Here is a 16,740-nt window from a genome sequence, read left to right as displayed (position 1 = left end):
GCAGGACAAGCATTGGATTCACCTTACTGAGTGGAACATACACTTTATACGGGGACATTAGGTGTTTGGGTTTGTGTATTTGCGTATTACCTGGGTCACAGACACAGGTGTGTGTGCTCCAGTCATCGCTGCAGTGGCTGTTGTCGGGGCAGATGTTGGAGTCGCAGGGGTCGGCCAAATCGCATCCGTCCTCCACACGGATCTTCATGCCTTGAGCCATGTTCACGTTGGCCACATTGTTGGATGTCTCCCCCATACGCACACCCTGATGGAAGAATCAGAAGCATGATAAATACAAAAAAAGAAAGAGAGAGAAAAATAAAGATGAGAAAGAAAACCAGAAAAGAAGTTGTGCTTTTCATTATTCAAGCAATATTTTTTTGGCAGACACACACAGACACACTCACCTGTATGCAGCCAACAAATCCTTTGTTAACATGGTTTCCCTCTCCAGGTAAACCTCCAACATGAAGAGTATGAACCTTCAAGCCCGGGAGGTCGTTACCAATCTCTACTAACTTCTGCTTAAAAACACAAAATTGGGATTAAGGACTCTTTTTCTCCAAGTAACCTTATGTACTTCACCACCTGTGATGTGATACTGTTCACCCTGTACCTGGTACATGCCGTAGTCCAGGGACACAGCTGCCATGTATTTGATGTCTTTGCCATCTTTAACGCTCCTTAGTTCTACCAGTACATGATGCCACTCCCCGTCATTGACACGAACTTGCTGGAAGCTCAGGGATGCCACCAGCTGCTGTCTTAACAACACCTCCATTCGGACCTGTTGCTCACTCAGCTGGATGGTGTGGAGATGGAGAAATCTGATAAGTCATTCTAAAAGTACTTTAAGTTGGCTGTGCATTAATAAATTAGTACTCAAGAGCAAAAAACACTGCAAAAACAATAATCTGTCGACAGTGTGCTTTGTACTGACCATGAGGTTTATGGTAGAGGAGGGCCCGGCATTGGCCTGTATCAGGGTGCCAGAAGGTTGCCTGGTGCGGAACATGAGGCCTATGTACCAGGGAACAGCGATGGTGATGTCTGGCTCGCTCCAGGAAACCACAGCTTTGCCATCGAAAAACTGAGGGGATGGCATCACTGGAGAAGGACAAGTGAAAGAAAAAGACTCATGTTGTGGGCAAATCTTGACTAGTGTTTAGCAGTGGGTGAGTTTTAAGATGCTCTGATTAGCATCTTAAGGTAAAATATGTGTCATATTTGTGTTGAAACAAATATTTTCAGTGAATGTATGAGATCACTGCTGTGAAGGTATGGTCTACAGATTAGACTTCACAGAAAATCTGCTGGATTGCTTTACGATACAAAAAGAGAAAAAAGACGCTGTTCTTCCTTCAGGGTATTTTCTGGACTACAAGTTGCTTTTAGCAAAAACAGCTTTGTTGAACAGACAAAAACATATAAGTCGCATTACAATTATAAATTCATTCATCCGTGTCAAGTAATGCTAAACAGCTGCACAAACATCAGGGAGAAGATGAAGCGATGTCTCCTCCTCCTCTCTCAGGTTGTCTGAGTACTGACACTCCAAACTTTGTTTCAGCTGCAGACTTTATTACCTTCACTTTGCAGTCTGCAGTATAGCTCATTCTTTTGGGGACATTTTCACTTGTGTTACACTAGGTGTTGTAGTTTAGCGTGAACATAAGCATTTTTTTTTGGTGGTACAATATTATAGTAATAACTGAGCCGAGCATGCCATCTAACACTAGTGACTACTCAACCAAATGACTTTAAACACGTACATATAAGTAGCTTTGCTGTATAAGTCACATTATAAGCCAGAGGAGTAAAAAAAAGTGTGACTTATAGTCCAGAAAATACGGTACATATGATGCTAAGGCTTTCAGTTTTATAATGAGTGAACAGCCAATTGAGCAACTGTGTCTGAAATACAGCAATTATCTTCTTCAGTGAAGCGAAACAGAAAGTGACACATACTTTATATGTCTTTGTTATATAAAGGAAGAGGGTTAATGGAAATATGTTCTTTATTTCGAGGGACAAAATAAAGACCAAAAGCTTTAGTTCATCTTTAGTTCCACTCTAATATCTATGGCCATGTTTTTCCTGCATGTGATATAATTACTACTTTGTGTCTAATGGATTACTACGCAGTAATTCTTAGGCAAACATCCAATGTCTAGAGACATTCTGAAAATCCACACGAAATCCCACAGACATGACACAGTCTGAATAGACTCCTGTGGATGTTGAGAGAGAGATAAAGGAACGAACATGCAAACACACACACGCCCACCCACTCACCCACACACACACACACACAAAGCAAGGGTCAATCTTTCATGAGAGCATGCATTTAGTGTTTCCTCCTGTATAATCTGCAGCATAAATTCAATACGAGTCCTCAGGGCACATTTTTCACCTGAAGCATTCACAAACACACACACACACACACACACACACACACACACACACACACACACACACTCACAGGCTGTAATTATGAGACAAAGCACATATTAGTTCCTAGTAGCTGGTAGCTGAAGTGGTTTTAGTTTGACTACTTTGCTGAAGCTTAGTTCACCATGAAGTGGAAAAAAACAGGCACTCCTCAGGTCAACGCTCACAGCTGTGTGTGGCTCACAGTGACAATGCTAACCTGCTAATGTTTAGTACAGTAGGCCATCACCATTCATTTTATTATTGTCATTAATTTCATCTATTTTATACATCATCTTTTTATACAGCCTTATTGATCTTATTAAGCAGGTATACTGACTGTAAATGCATCTGTGCCTAACAGCTCGTTGGACACCAGTCCAGACATTAAACTTGAGATCTACTTGTCATAAGAAGCTAAACCACCCACGAGCTTGTAGATGTATTTCCAGTATACAGTATACCTAAATTTAAACTGACTGGAATCTGTGTTATGGTAGCATGACAGAATTCATTTCTTGCAAAAAATAGTTACTATTACTATATTACTACTATATTACTATAATCTGAAATCTGACCATGTGGGCGACTTTCAGTACATTCTAGTCTCTTCATGTCCGTCCAGTCTGGATGATTTTAGTTAGGATAAATCTCTGGTTTCTTGTGTGTCAAACCAAACATGTCAACAAGAAGCAGAGGAGCCAAAACCTCCTCTCAGCTCGCTCTGATCCCAGCCCAGTTCAGACACTGGATACTGGGGCCTGGCACTGGCTCGGCGGCTACCTCATAGACTGGAGGACATGGAGAAGGATTCACACCTTAGCACATTGTTTGGAAGCTCACCCTGAAGGAGGAAATCAAAGTTCTCTCCTTACCATAGAAGAACATGAGAACAGTTATGCAGTGTAAATAACAACACCGCTTCAAAGTCAATCTACCTACCTATCTATCTGCACTGTAGGTACAATATATATCCAGCCTGCACTCTGTAACGTGAGCTGTGTGTCACATGTCCACTGAGGTGGCAGCAGAGACACATTGAGGACAGCTATGGGGATAGTGTAATCTTTTGTTTCATCCTGTGAATCTGGGTTTTGAGGAGTGAGTCATAGTTTGTTATTTCTCTTCAAAAACTCCAAACCCGAGGCCGTGTTTAGTGTCTGTACAGCAGTGAGCGGAGGCTTCACTGTGACTTTCCACTGTGATTTCTCCATGAGTCAGACTGAGTCAAAGGAGGTGTACCTTATCCCAGTTGATCTCCAAGCACACACAGTTTCCTGGAAGTCCTCAAGACACACGCATACACACTTGCAGTAGGTAAACACACACATGTGTGTGCACAGAAGCTCACAGAGGAGCAAGTAGACACATGCACAATGGGCCAGAGACACACCTCTTTAGCAATACATATGTAAATGCAACACACACACACACACACACGCACACACACACATGAATACAAATTTTGACTCTTTCTTAGATTCTAATTCTTTCTATCCCAGAAAGTGAACGATCTGTTCAAAAAAAAAAAAAAAAATCTCTCTCACACACACATTTCTTACCTTGTTCGCAATTTTTGCCACCGTAACCAGTCGGGCAGTCGCAGCTGTAGGTGTTCCACTTGCTGACACACACTCCTCCATTCTGACACAGATCTTTTGTGCAGAAGTTTTTCTTTGCAGGACAACCTGAACATAAACACATCTGCATTAGCTTAAATTGAAAAAAGGGAATTGATACAGTATAGGCAGGTTTTCATGTATGTACTGTGTACATTTGTTCATGGGCTCTAGAAACAGACACAAAGGCATGTCTGACCTGGTGTGGTGCCGTTGTTTGCGATGTAGCTGTCCATGTCGACGGGTTTGCTGTCGATGCTGAGGTTTCTCATGCAACCCACAAAGTCTCTGTTCCTGACTGGGAAGTCCTCGGGCAGGTTGGGAACTCCGCCTAGCAACAACGGTCCGGTTAAGTCAAGTGACCTACAGAGGACACAAACAGAAAATGGATCAGAGCAAAATCCCAAACTACTGAATAAATACATTATTTTGAACCTATTATGAGATAGTGTGAAATGATTTGGTGAACAAAACCACAAAATTAGACTCGTATTGACAAACAGACCAGAACAAGACGCTTATATTTTGAACTGAGTACAAAGTTAACAAACTGAAAACTGGCCTATATACTCAGGAATTTTTATTACTTTTCCTCATAAATCAGTGACAAACAAGGGAGTGAAAAGATGTTATGCATACCTGTCAGTGCCCCCACCTCACCCTGGAAAGGGCGAGTGCGGTGAGGCCTCAACACTTAGTAAGACTGACATTCTGAAGTAAGGTTATTGTGTCCATGTTCTAAGCTGTCACAAGGCTGACTGCTACCATCACCATGGCAGAGTAAATAGTAGGTCATGCAAGAAGCTGCTTACACCACAAGCCCCTCAAGATCAAAAGCCAAAGGCCTTTTGATGGTGAGATTTAAGGTGATGCAATGCTTCACTAAAGACCACCTCAACCACTGAATGAGTCGCGAGCATATACGGCACAGTACAAACACTGTCGACTGGCCAGGAGCATGTGCAGCTTATTCAAACAGTCCTCTAGGAATTACATGAGGAAAGCCTCTAGTTTTCCATTGGTCATCTGGTTTATACAGTATCTTAAACATAGACCACCCAGGATCTTCAGCAGTGAATTAGTAAAAAAAACAAACAAACAAAAAAAAAAAACAAAAAAAAGGGGAGTGCTCTGAACTGATGTACACTTTTTTATTTTTTGCTATGGTTACAAAAAAAATGCTTAAAATGAAGTTAATTCCAACACTTAAAGTCAAGTGGCCCCTGTTCTCTGTCTCAGTGATACTCTGGATTATGTCAAGACTTTTCCAAAAGCCAAACCTTTCAAGGCGTTTGCTTGTCTGCAGCACCAGTGCAATGTATATTTGTATATGTCTGCTTGACACAGTTTAAATATCCTCTCAGCGTCAGTGACCTGCACAACAAGTTCCTGAAAGAATGTAACCTCATTAACTCCCTTTGAAGGTTTCTCTCTGTGTCCCCACCCTCTCAGCGCTAAATGTGTCTCAGCATGCTACTTCTCCTAAAAACCCATTAAAAAAAAAAAAAAAAATCTCACGCTATAAACATAAAAATTAATTAGTCTGTGGTAAACACACACGCAGTAATTCCTTTTAAGCTTGCTTTTAGATGAGCTTTTGGTTGTCTAAGGCCATGTCTGACAGCACGAAGGCTATGAGGATGAACGCAGATTAATAGATAAGAGCAGGGGAGGATGGTAAAATGAGAGTTGCATAATCTGTTATAATGAAGGCAAATTGACGTAGCCCCCAAGGTACAACACAGTCGTCTATTAGTCTTACAACTACAGGACAGTGTCTGAGGGAGGGACTGGAAATGAGGGCAAAAGAGAGAGAGAGTAAGAAAAAAAGATGAGTGACAGACAGAGATCTCAGCTTACTTCTTCTGTCCCGTCTGGGTGCCCTGGGCAGCACAGGAGTAGTTACCAATCTGCTTTCCGAAGCGTATCGCCATGGAGATATCACAGTCGTCCACGGCAACCACAGCCACCTTTTCTTCGGAGGGTCCATGAGGGATGCCCAGACGTCCAATGTTCGGCTAAAAAAACAAAAACAAAAAAAAAACATAAAAACATAAAAGATTAAATAAAAGTTAAATTGTTCCTCAACATTTACACACTTTAATGCAAAAACTTGTAAATCTCTAACGATTCACTACCTGGAAGGGTTTTTCTGCAGTTGCCAGGGGATACTTGGTAAAACTGTGGTGCAGCAAAATAATTGGATAATAGCATGATTTGAATTAAATTTAATAAAAATATACATCATGGGTAAAAATTTGAGAAAGACCTAAAACTAATAAACCAGACCGTTGAACTTGAAATTGATGAAATAAGGCAATAAATGATGATTAAAAGCTAATAGATAAGCCATGGATGAATGAATAAAGGAGTGGAAAATATGTAAATATAAAATAAACTATTCAAAATTATTTGTTAAATAATTTAAAATCTATTCAAATCTGACATTGTGTTGGCTCCTTACAAAACAGGCTGAGAACAAATGCTCTTTACTACAAGGAATCCCATTTATTGTCTCATGCCAACATAGTTTTTACACTGTATTGTTATGGTAAATTACCTCAACTGACTATGTTTTGTTCAAATCTTTAACGCTCGGTTTCTTTCTTTGTTTCCTGTCATCAGATCTGAGAAAAATGGCCAGGGTGACAGCTTTGGTGCTCGCTCTGTGCGGGTCGGCGCTACACAAACAAAGTCCAGCTGACTTTAGCCAACTTGGAGCAGAGGAACAGAGGCCTCACTTGGCTTAAGACCACAAAAAAGCCCATTGTGCATTTGCTTGCACCTAATGATTACAAAGTAGGCTAATTCCTCCATCAAGGACTGTGGCCGACCAACGCTGATCTGAGAAAATATGGATCCGATTATAAAATCAGGCCACCAAATCACTTTAGTGTTTTGTAACATCTGTCCTCAAAGCAAAATTCAGTGGAGCATTTCTTCTGTCTCGGAACAGGACACTAAAGGTATTTGAGGAGTTTTATTCAAAAATCTTTCTACCAATTAATAAATAAAGGCTCTTCGTTCCTGGCATTAAAGAACAGGAAAAGACATGTTGATTTGAAGCATATGAGCCATTTGGAGACAGAAATTCATATTTTGAAGTTTTGACATAATCTTTTCATTTCCTCGCTGTGAGTGGCTTCCATTAGGTGAAATGATTAGATAGTCTCTACTATCTAGGTAAATCTCTAGACTACAAAAACACAACGATAGTACTACAGATCCCAGATCTGCTCACAGTGCTGCGTTTATTTATGTAAGGCTGTGCAAAGGATGACAGCTGGGCGATAGAGACTATGAAACCAATAGGATGATGAGTTAAAGGCTCAATGTTACAGAATGAAAAACAAAAATTTATTTTTTAAAATTCAAATTCTTCAACTGTTTAAAACACATTTTAATCTAGTTTGTTGCATTGTCAGTTTCATATGAAAGACCAAGAAAAGTCGAAAAGCAGCAGAAGAGATGGAAAGAAAAAGGCAGTTGAAAAACAATACGTGCCCATGTGTCTCCAGCATAAATAGGATTAGAGTAATGAGACACCAGTGGGGCAGAGAAAAAAAAAAAAAAAGGGGAAAAAAACAGGAGGAAGAAAAATAGAAAGAAGGCGCGACTGACCAATAGACGAATAATAAAAAAAAGAACAAAAGAGAAACTGGCACACAGGCAACAGAGGGGTGCAGTGTCTTCTATTTTGGCTCAGGTGGGCTCCGGTCCGGGCATATTTTCCAACCCAGAGGGAGTTTTATTATAGTCTGTCACTGCCACTCCCTTAAACATGTCCCGTTTCCATTGATTCTACAAAAAACACTTTCACACTTTCCATAAAGGCAAAAAGAAGGTACTACGCCTCTGACGCCGCTGCTGCTTTCTTTCTCTTTCACATCTAATCTCATTCTGTCGCTCATTTACTTCCCCCCCCCCCAAGTCAGAGGGTCAGTGGGAAAACCCTGTCACACAGATAAACAGGTGAGCACAGACGGAGCGAAGGAGAAAAGCGTGGGAGGATTTGATCGTTTTCCTGCGGAGGTGTGACAGTTGATAGTGTGGCCGTCAGCAATTATCCAAGGTGTGGCTGAGGAGCAAGGCATCATGGGAGACCTCTGTCATGTCTTCTAAACAACTAGAATATGACTAAGCAATTAATTAACATATAGGAACAGCTATAATGTCACTTTTTAATTACATGTATGTACTAAATCAGTGTTCATGGTATGTGACCATGTTTAAGGGTGTCATCAGGTGGCTACCTTGGTTAAACCCACCAAATCCTAATACCTAACATCACCATGGCAACCACCAACATCTGTCTTTCCAGGCAGCCCATGTGTGAACTCTTGTTGGGTCCTCCCAGTGTCAATCAGGCCAGAAGGAAATTCTTTGACTGCCAGGATTTAATGCGTTCTTATGTAACTTGAATTCTAGTTGACTTGACAAAACAGCACCCAATGGTGAGACGCTACAGTTTAGGAAATCAAGTCCAGTCAAGTCAAATTTTATTTGTACAGCCCAATACCAGAAATCCTAAATTTGCCTCAGGTGGTTTTCAGATCTGTACAGCATAGGAATTCTGGGAGGTCTGATACATACTGTGTGCTCAGGAGATCCATTTTTTGCAATTAATTATCAGGGGACTTTCTCCAGCACACAATGTATGCACAATTTGTTCCAATTACAGCAAAGCCTACAGCCTGAATCTATAGAAAACACATAGCAGGAGAATAATGAAGACCAAAAGTTATACATTTTGATTAAACAACACATAAGTACTTTGCTTCATGTCCTCCTTTTTTCTGTGCACCTTTTTGAATAATATCTACACAATCCCACCACAGAAATATAAAGGAATAGCTCTGCATTTTGTGGAATACACTTTACTCGCTGAGATAAGAAGACGGGCCTGTGAGCGAGAAACAAGATTGATATCAATTTCCCAAAAAATTGAAAAAAAACAAAAAAACAAAAAAAAAAAAAACAGCTGACGAGTCAAAAGTTAAAAATCCTACAAATTCTTTTCAAACCAGTGGGAAAATGAAAATGAGAGGAAAAGTGTGATGAACTGCATGAAAGCGCCTCAACAAATAAACTACTGAAGATAAAGAAAAGCACTTTGCTCAGAGCAGTCTGTAGTCACACTGATTACAATCTTATCATCTCTTCTGAGTTCAGTCAAGCGGGGAAGGAATGACATAGAGAAAGACAGGAAGCAAAACACAGGAGAGAGCGTGAAGCAGAGATACCCTGATATCCTACATAATAGACCCGTAGCCGAAAATCTCAGGGGGTGCAGCTGTTACATGTGCTGATAATTCATAGACACACACACTCACACGTTTACACTGTGCAAGTCCTACACTACACGTTTTCAGCAGATGCTTTTTATTTGTATGTGACGTGTAGGTGATAATGGGGGACCCACCGTTCCCAACTCCACACACCTGTGTGTTCTGTGAGAATGAATGACTGAAGCTTTAGTATTGTGTTTACTATGTCCAGGCTGCAGGACATTATAAATTCAGGTAAACCAGATCCAGAATATGTGGGAAAATGTGGAGTTTACTACTGGAGAAATCAGAATATTCCGTGTTTCCTGAGTTTCCAGGTTTTGGAATCAATCTGCTAAAATCAGCAAACCATAATAAAAAAAAAAAAAAAGTTTTACATATGTAAAAGAGCTGCTGTTTCGGACCATCTTAAGAGATAGTATTTATGAATTTCCTTATCTTCACTGGATGCTACGTCCTAAACTGAACATTGGTGAGTGTGTCTGTTATCTGTGTAACCATGGCCAGTACAACTGTATATAGTTTCAGGCTACTTTCTGACTTTCTTCTGTTAAAGTGCACTTGGCCCTCACTTGAGGGGCCCCGTGAGAGTCTCTTATTTACCCTCTGCCCGACTCTGAGCCGTTGAAGATTCCCTCTCTCTAAGGTGTCGTCTCCAGGGGCGATAGGCTTGCTGCAGCCATGGCAACGCACTTGATCCCTGCAGCTCGCCAGAAAGGCGAGGAGGGCACATGCCACGAGTGGATGGAGGAACACACACACACACACACACACACAAAAGCTTCAGCATTCACCAGAAATGCTGCCAATTGCAATCAGGACACACACACATACACACACACTGTTTCTCAACAGTAACAAGTAGTCTACACGCAGACACAGGAGAAAGCCCTACCCAAGCACGCACGCCTTCTCCCTCCCACCAACAGATACACACACACACTCATACACACCTCTATAACCAACAGGCTGCCTGTCAAAGCCAACATGATAACTCAACCAGCCCTGTGGCTGCGATGAACAGCCGTGCTGCAGAGATTGAGTTACATGCCAAACACAACTTTGTCAAAAAACACCATAAACACTGTCAAAATGAGCAACTAATGACCAGGAAATATTTGCGTGTGTGTGTGTGTGTGTGTGTGTGTGTGTGTGTGTGTGTGTGTGTCTGTAGAGGGAGGGATGGGGGGAATACTGCGGTGATTATGAGTTAGTGCATGTGTACGGGGAGTATGGGAAGGATGTCTGCGTGCATGTCGATTGAGCTAGCGACAAACGTGTGCATGTGTGTGTGTGAGGCAGGAAGCAGCTAGTGGAGCTGCAGACGGCCACACAGTTGATTCTGATAATAAAGGGAAAAAAGGCGCACAGTCATTTGTTTTATTTTGGCTCGCCTGAGGAAATACCATTGTTACTCTGACACTGACACTCGATGGATATTAATAAATGCATATTTGTAAGTGTGTGTGTGTGTGTGCATGTTGTCTCTCAGGGTGAGACCAGACTTAATATGTTTTTATTATCATAACATATCTATAAAAGAACAGTTTTAGTGTGGCAATATAAGGTAGAGCCAAAATAAAGATAGGAAATGAACTAAAAACAATATTTCTCCTAGAAGTATGTGTTTGTGTGTGTGTGTGTGTGTTTGTGTAAAGTTGGTTTTAGGCCCAGTCATGCACAGCTTAGTGTGTCCCACCTTTCCTCTGGCACCAACAGAGTCTATCATGTCCACATTACTTCACCTGCCCTCTGGCTCTGTAAACCTAGAAGTGTAAATTCAAACACACACACACACACACATACACACACAGACACACACACACTACGGTCTTAGAGGTTTTACACGAGGCTACGATGTCCCGTGTTCAAGCCTATATATTACTGCTGCCTTCATGGTCTCCTCACACTCCTGTCTGTCAGTGTAACAGATGGGCAGTAGCCATTGTTTGCTTGTAGCTTTCCAGCGGCGAAACAAATGTGTGGACGACACAGAAACTGATATAAGAGTAACTTTATCCTATTTGGAACAGCTTGAGAAAATTCCTTTCACAACTCTACGAACATGGTCACCTGCCTGCATACTGACATCAATGGCACTACCTTGTGATTCATGCCTTTCAACCATTTTACATGCAGAGTCTGTGCATTTGATGTATTATTTAGCTTTCTCTCTCTCTCTTGTGTTCAGTCTTCATCAGGCATCTAAATCAGAGCTCTGATAAGACTCTAAGGCAATAAAAAAATCATCAGCACTCAAGCTAATTTGTGGCATAAAAGCAGCAGCATAATAAAACAACTTGCGTAAGAGATAAGACATACTGTACATAAGTGCAGGAAGATAAGAGAGAAGGATGAGGAGACAGAGATGTAAGAGGAGGAAGAATGCAGGGGTATAGATGGGTTATAAACTATGTGGATGGATCTCAACTTTTTTTTTTTTTTTTTAACATTTCCTTAGCATTTTTATCTGTTCTTTTCTCTCCTCCCACAAATTCCACTGTCTGCTGTCTCAGTGTTAATAAGAGGTTTAGGTCACGCTAGGTGAGGTGTGTGAAATTTCCTCGTTTCACACTCCCTCACGTCGTAGCAGGGCAAGGAAGGGATGCAAAGATGAGAGAAGGTGAAGGGAAATGGATGTGAGGCAGAGACGTGGTGAGTTGGTGTCTGTGCGACAGATTTACCACGTCTTTGTTCCCCAATGAGACAATGTGGTAAATGACTGATAGCTCACTCCTCTACACATGTAGGATCTGTGTTGGGAGTCATGATGTTTGTTCACTTCTTCTGGCTTGAGGAGCCAAGACGTTCTCTTCCTATGTGTCTCGAGACCAACTAGCTACACTGTCCTCAGATTGGACACAACAGACATTCGCTGTCCATGTTCATTACTGGATCCATCTGTGACAACTGTTAATCCTCCCCGAGGGAATCGATGCTACAGCCTGCCACTCTGCTGCCAAGAAAAACACAAGCACTGCTCACTGGGTGTCTTCCTACCTACCTACCAGCCAAGGCTCAGACATGTTTATTTCACCTGAACAAACCCCAAAGGAGGAAGTCAATGAGAGCTGACAGATGAGCACGAAGGCTGTTACTGTGTCATTTCTACTTATACACTGCTGCTCCATTTTTAGATATGAATAGACTTTCCAGCCAGCCAGAGAAATGGAGCCAAGCAAATAAAGATGTAGAAGATGGTGATCTATGGTCACATGGGGAGGATAAGTGTAACATATGTGCACATGAAGAACTATTAAGCAAAAACCAAAAATATGCAGGAACAGTGCAACGATGCAACTCTTCTGCTTCACCAGCACAGACGCTGTCCTCGGACCCCTGTGGGGTCAGGACCAGATGTGTTTATATTCTAAAATTTAAAATGGTGACTGGGCCAGCGTCATCAAAACTACCCCAACATTAAAAAGTCCTTCTAAATCCACACACAACAAACAAAGAACTGCACGTGCTAAAAACACCTCATCAGGCTCCATCTCCATGAATTTAAAATGAATGTCTTGTTCATTTCATGCCAACATGAAAGTGCTGTATGTAGATTTAAAAGAAGAGCATGACGGTGCCTGAACATGCAACACCAGGCTAAAGCAGGAAAGATGACTAAAGCCTGACGTTTGTACACTGATTAAAAATATGCTGTGGAGTTTTTTGACTAGTAGTAGCCATATAGAACGTATAATGTTTTGATAAACGGCTCTGTGCTTTATGTCAGCTATGATTTAGATTTAAATTGGGCTGGCAAATGCTGTAGAGGTAGGTAGATTATTGGGAGATTGCAGGAGATAATGACTGTAAGGATAATTTTGGTTGAAAAAAAAAACAAACAAACAAACAAAAAAAAAAACAAACTCCACAGATACCTTTAAGTCATGAATCTAAATCCATCAACAAGTCAAAAAGGGGGAGACAGAAGAAAGCCAGGTCACATTGGAACTAGGTCCACAAACCTTTGACAGCCAAGCTAAAATCAGAATGCCACCAAAATCTTCTTCTACAGTCCAGACAAGACTTGAGCCAGACTAAACAAGCATTACACCCTAGTGTTAGAGGCCATGTTACTGCTGTATATCTGAGGTAAGCATATACAGCAAAGTGAGTCCAGCACTGTACTAGAAGCAGAGCAGGGACTAAATGAGACCCCAGGGAAAAGAACACCAGTGGGGACTAGGCTAGAGGTCAGAGGTTACCTCCTTCTGATTGAGCTCCAGCCAGGCAGTATAGAGCGGGAGCCGCAGAGCCCCACTGGAGTCCACCAGACTCCCCCCGTCCTGGGAGAGAGACACCGTGAGAGAGAGACACCGCATTAGACCTGCAGCCCACAGCCAACCTATATCACACTGTGTGTGTGTGTGTGTGTGTGTGTGTGTGTGTGTGTTGTCAGGTGAAAATCTCTTCACTCCAGCTTCAGTGATTTTCATGTTTCACTTTTTGCAAAAATTTTCTGAATTGAATTACGTAAAGAAAAAATTGTACATGTACAAAAATCCACAAATATATTCAGGTGCATGTACATACAGTATGTGTGCATAGAGAAGCAGACATGCTGAGGTGCCTGTGGTTGGATATTCCACCGTTTGCCAACAATAATGACTTCCAAAGCAAAACATCATTTCCCCGTGCCACTTCAAAAACACCTCTCTTACCACCTAACACAATAAGCTACAACTCATGCAGTGCCACCTTTGGACAAAGGCCTCTGTGGCAGATTTACAGCACACTGTGTGTGATACTACCTGAAGAGCAGGTGGAATTTATAGCAGGAAAGACTCAAGGAATGTTCCTCACGGCACAAGAGAGTAAAAGCCCTGAAACCAGCTTCCACGTGTCAACAAAGGCACTTACACCACGGTGACACAAAACATGGGTTTGATGAATGTTTACATGCCACAGTATTAAATTACAATGTGCTACAATCATGTCTGAGTGATTAAAAGCGGTAAACAACATGCAGTACCTTATATCTATAAACAGCCGCAAACACATTCCATTAAAATTAGCAAAAGAGCAGTTAGTGGTATTTAAATGTAATATCTTTGTTTATGTGTGATCATAACCTTAACTGAGGTCTATGGAAACACACATCGAGAAGAACAAAGAATAACATGGCCTCTTCCTCGAAAAACACACCCTGCTGGGGAATGCAGAGTCTGGGGCTTCACCTAAAAAACACAACTACTTAACCTTTGCAAAACACACTTAGTAGAGACAATCTGCAACCATGTCTGTGCACAAACAAATGATGCTGGTAACACACATACAAGAACTGTGACTTAGTAGAAGTCAAAGTCCTAATAAGGCATGCATCTGTCCCTCTATGTCACTACGACCACCCAGGAAAGCCGCATGTGGCTTCGACTATTAGTTAGAAAAGTGCGGCACAAGAAGGATGACAGCTACAAAAACCACTTACTGGTGCTCTGCAGTTTATTTCGAGAGCAATTACCCACTGTGGGCATGTGTGGATGTGTGTGTGTGTGTGTGTGTGTTAGACTGTATATCAGCGTGTCATGGAAACCCAATAAATTCTGCAACATCAACAGAGAGACAAGAGAGAAAGACAGAGAGAGATAAACACAGAGAGGAGGGTAGTAGCTATTTATTTTATAGCAGGCTGAGATAACTGCTGAATCCCTTGATTATGGCCATTTATTCAAGAAAAACTTGCAGTGTATTTGAATTCATGTAAACTGGGAGCATTTGGTGTTTATTTCAAACACTAACATCATGGATTCTTATTTGTGCATTTACTTTCAATACACCGGTCCACTTTGGCTCAGGTGTTAACTGTTGCAGCAAATACAGATATATATTTGATATATTTTAGTGACAAGGTTTTCAGTACTCTCTGTCTCTAAATAATGATTTAATAAAGTATCTATCTATTGATACAAAACTATGGTAGAGAAAGACCTTTTAAATACAGCTAAGTTACAGCTTGAGTTACATCAAGTAGTCAGCTGGGCAGAACTGGAATGCCAAAATATAAACACAGTACATTTTAAAGTACTTCAAGTTATGCTGTGAAGTAATTTGCACCTATGTTCTGGTGATGCCATCTGAAGAACAGTGACAGCGAGGGAAGAGCTGTGGAAGCAGAAAGAGTGAACTTTTGGTACTTGTTGGTGATAAGAGCCAGCTGAGCCTGTCTGGGAATGCTGTCTACACACCCTCAGCTGTAAATATCAGAGTCCATATTAGCCAGTGTAACACTTTTAACATGTCTGACATCAAGGCTGTGTGCAGCCAAAGCAGCATTATTGAAGTACTCCATTAAACAAGGCATGTCATGTCTGCAGTCCTGTTCTGCGTTGCTGAGTTTGAAAGCATGCGGACGGTTCACATGGGAGTTAATTGTAGTTTATTCATAGCTGAGGTTTCCACTTGGTGACACAATCATTCATACAGAGGCAATTTTCCTACTTTATGCTTGTTTATGTTTCAGCAGTTGTTCTTCAAACACAATTAGGATTACAATTTGTGCAAGTTCATTCTTGTTTATCATTTTCATGTTTCCCAAGTGAAATAATAAAATCTCCGTTGTAGAATGGTGAAAACAAAACTATCATGATGAGATTGTAGTTGTAGTTATGCAAAATTAGAAATGCAATGGAAATAAGGTAAATCAAGCATTTCAAGCAGTATCTATTTTATCCTGATATAATCCATGCAGGTGGCTGAGTAAACATAGCCATGATACGGCTGACATCCTGTCCAATGACCAGCTAAATAACATCATTTCCTGCAACAAATGACATCATTTCCTGTAGATAACATACATCAAACACCCAAGACAAAACCTTCTGCTGTTCCAACACACCTACAAGAGCTTCTTCTGTGCGTGTGGGTGTTTCCTGTTTAGGTTTTCTTAGCTGACACCATAAATCGTCCTTGAGACTTCACACCATGGAATTTCAAAAATGTCTTTACTGTTCCACTCTTATTGTGTAACATCACTAATGGCACTTTGGCATATGGACATATTAAAAAACGCACATACTTCAGTAGCTCTGTGTCTGTTTCTGTCAGACTCCACCCCCCACAGATACAATGTGCACACACACATCGTTCCAAATGACCCCTCATCATTATGACAATGGCTAGTCCACGTCTGTTGTCATGCCAACCATCCCCTGACCTTTGACCTGTTTTTTTTTTTTTTTAGCAGTAGCAGCACCCTGGGTTTCCTGAAGAGAACAGCAATGGATTAAAAAGCAGGCACCCCCACAGCCCTGCACAGCTTCAACTGCCTCATAACCTCAATAAATCACCGTCTGTGCATGCATGTGTGTATTGTGCGAGCATGCTGGGGCTCATGTAAAAAGAACAATCCTGGATTAGGTTGCACAGACTATTTGAAAATCTAAACTTAATTATATTTATAGACG

At 41.3% G+C, this 16,740-nt stretch overlaps 1 protein-coding gene across 8 annotated transcripts in view; it reads right to left on the bottom strand.

Annotated features, from left to right (window-relative positions):
* The window catches only part of celsr1a (cadherin EGF LAG seven-pass G-type receptor 1a), a 71,262-nt gene that overhangs the window by 16,055 nt on the left and 38,467 nt on the right, over nucleotides 1-16,740 (bottom strand). For 4 of the 8 annotated variants that reach the window (XM_026326676.1, XM_026326675.1, XM_026326678.1 and 1 more), the window contains exons 7-14: nucleotides 13,543-13,623; nucleotides 5,910-6,067; nucleotides 4,249-4,412; nucleotides 3,993-4,118; nucleotides 941-1,107; nucleotides 617-802; nucleotides 408-524; nucleotides 91-265 (exon numbers count right to left, since the gene is read on the bottom strand). In XM_026326676.1, coding sequence (XP_026182461.1) covers nucleotides 91-265; nucleotides 408-524; nucleotides 617-802; nucleotides 941-1,107; nucleotides 3,993-4,118; nucleotides 4,249-4,412; nucleotides 5,910-6,067; nucleotides 13,543-13,623 — 1,174 coding nt within the window. The remainder of the gene's footprint in view (nucleotides 1-90; nucleotides 266-407; nucleotides 525-616; nucleotides 803-940; nucleotides 1,108-3,992; nucleotides 4,119-4,248; nucleotides 4,413-5,909; nucleotides 6,068-13,542; nucleotides 13,624-16,740) is intronic. The other 4 variants (XM_033325047.1, XM_026326681.1, XM_026326677.1 and 1 more) reach the window with 3 other exon arrangements.

This window comes from Mastacembelus armatus, chromosome 23 (assembly GCF_900324485.2).
Source record: "Mastacembelus armatus chromosome 23, fMasArm1.2, whole genome shotgun sequence".
Lineage (NCBI taxonomy): Eukaryota > Metazoa > Chordata > Actinopteri > Synbranchiformes > Mastacembelidae > Mastacembelus > Mastacembelus armatus.
Note: the sequence above shows the minus strand (reverse complement) of the source record. Positions and strands in the feature narration are given on the sequence as shown.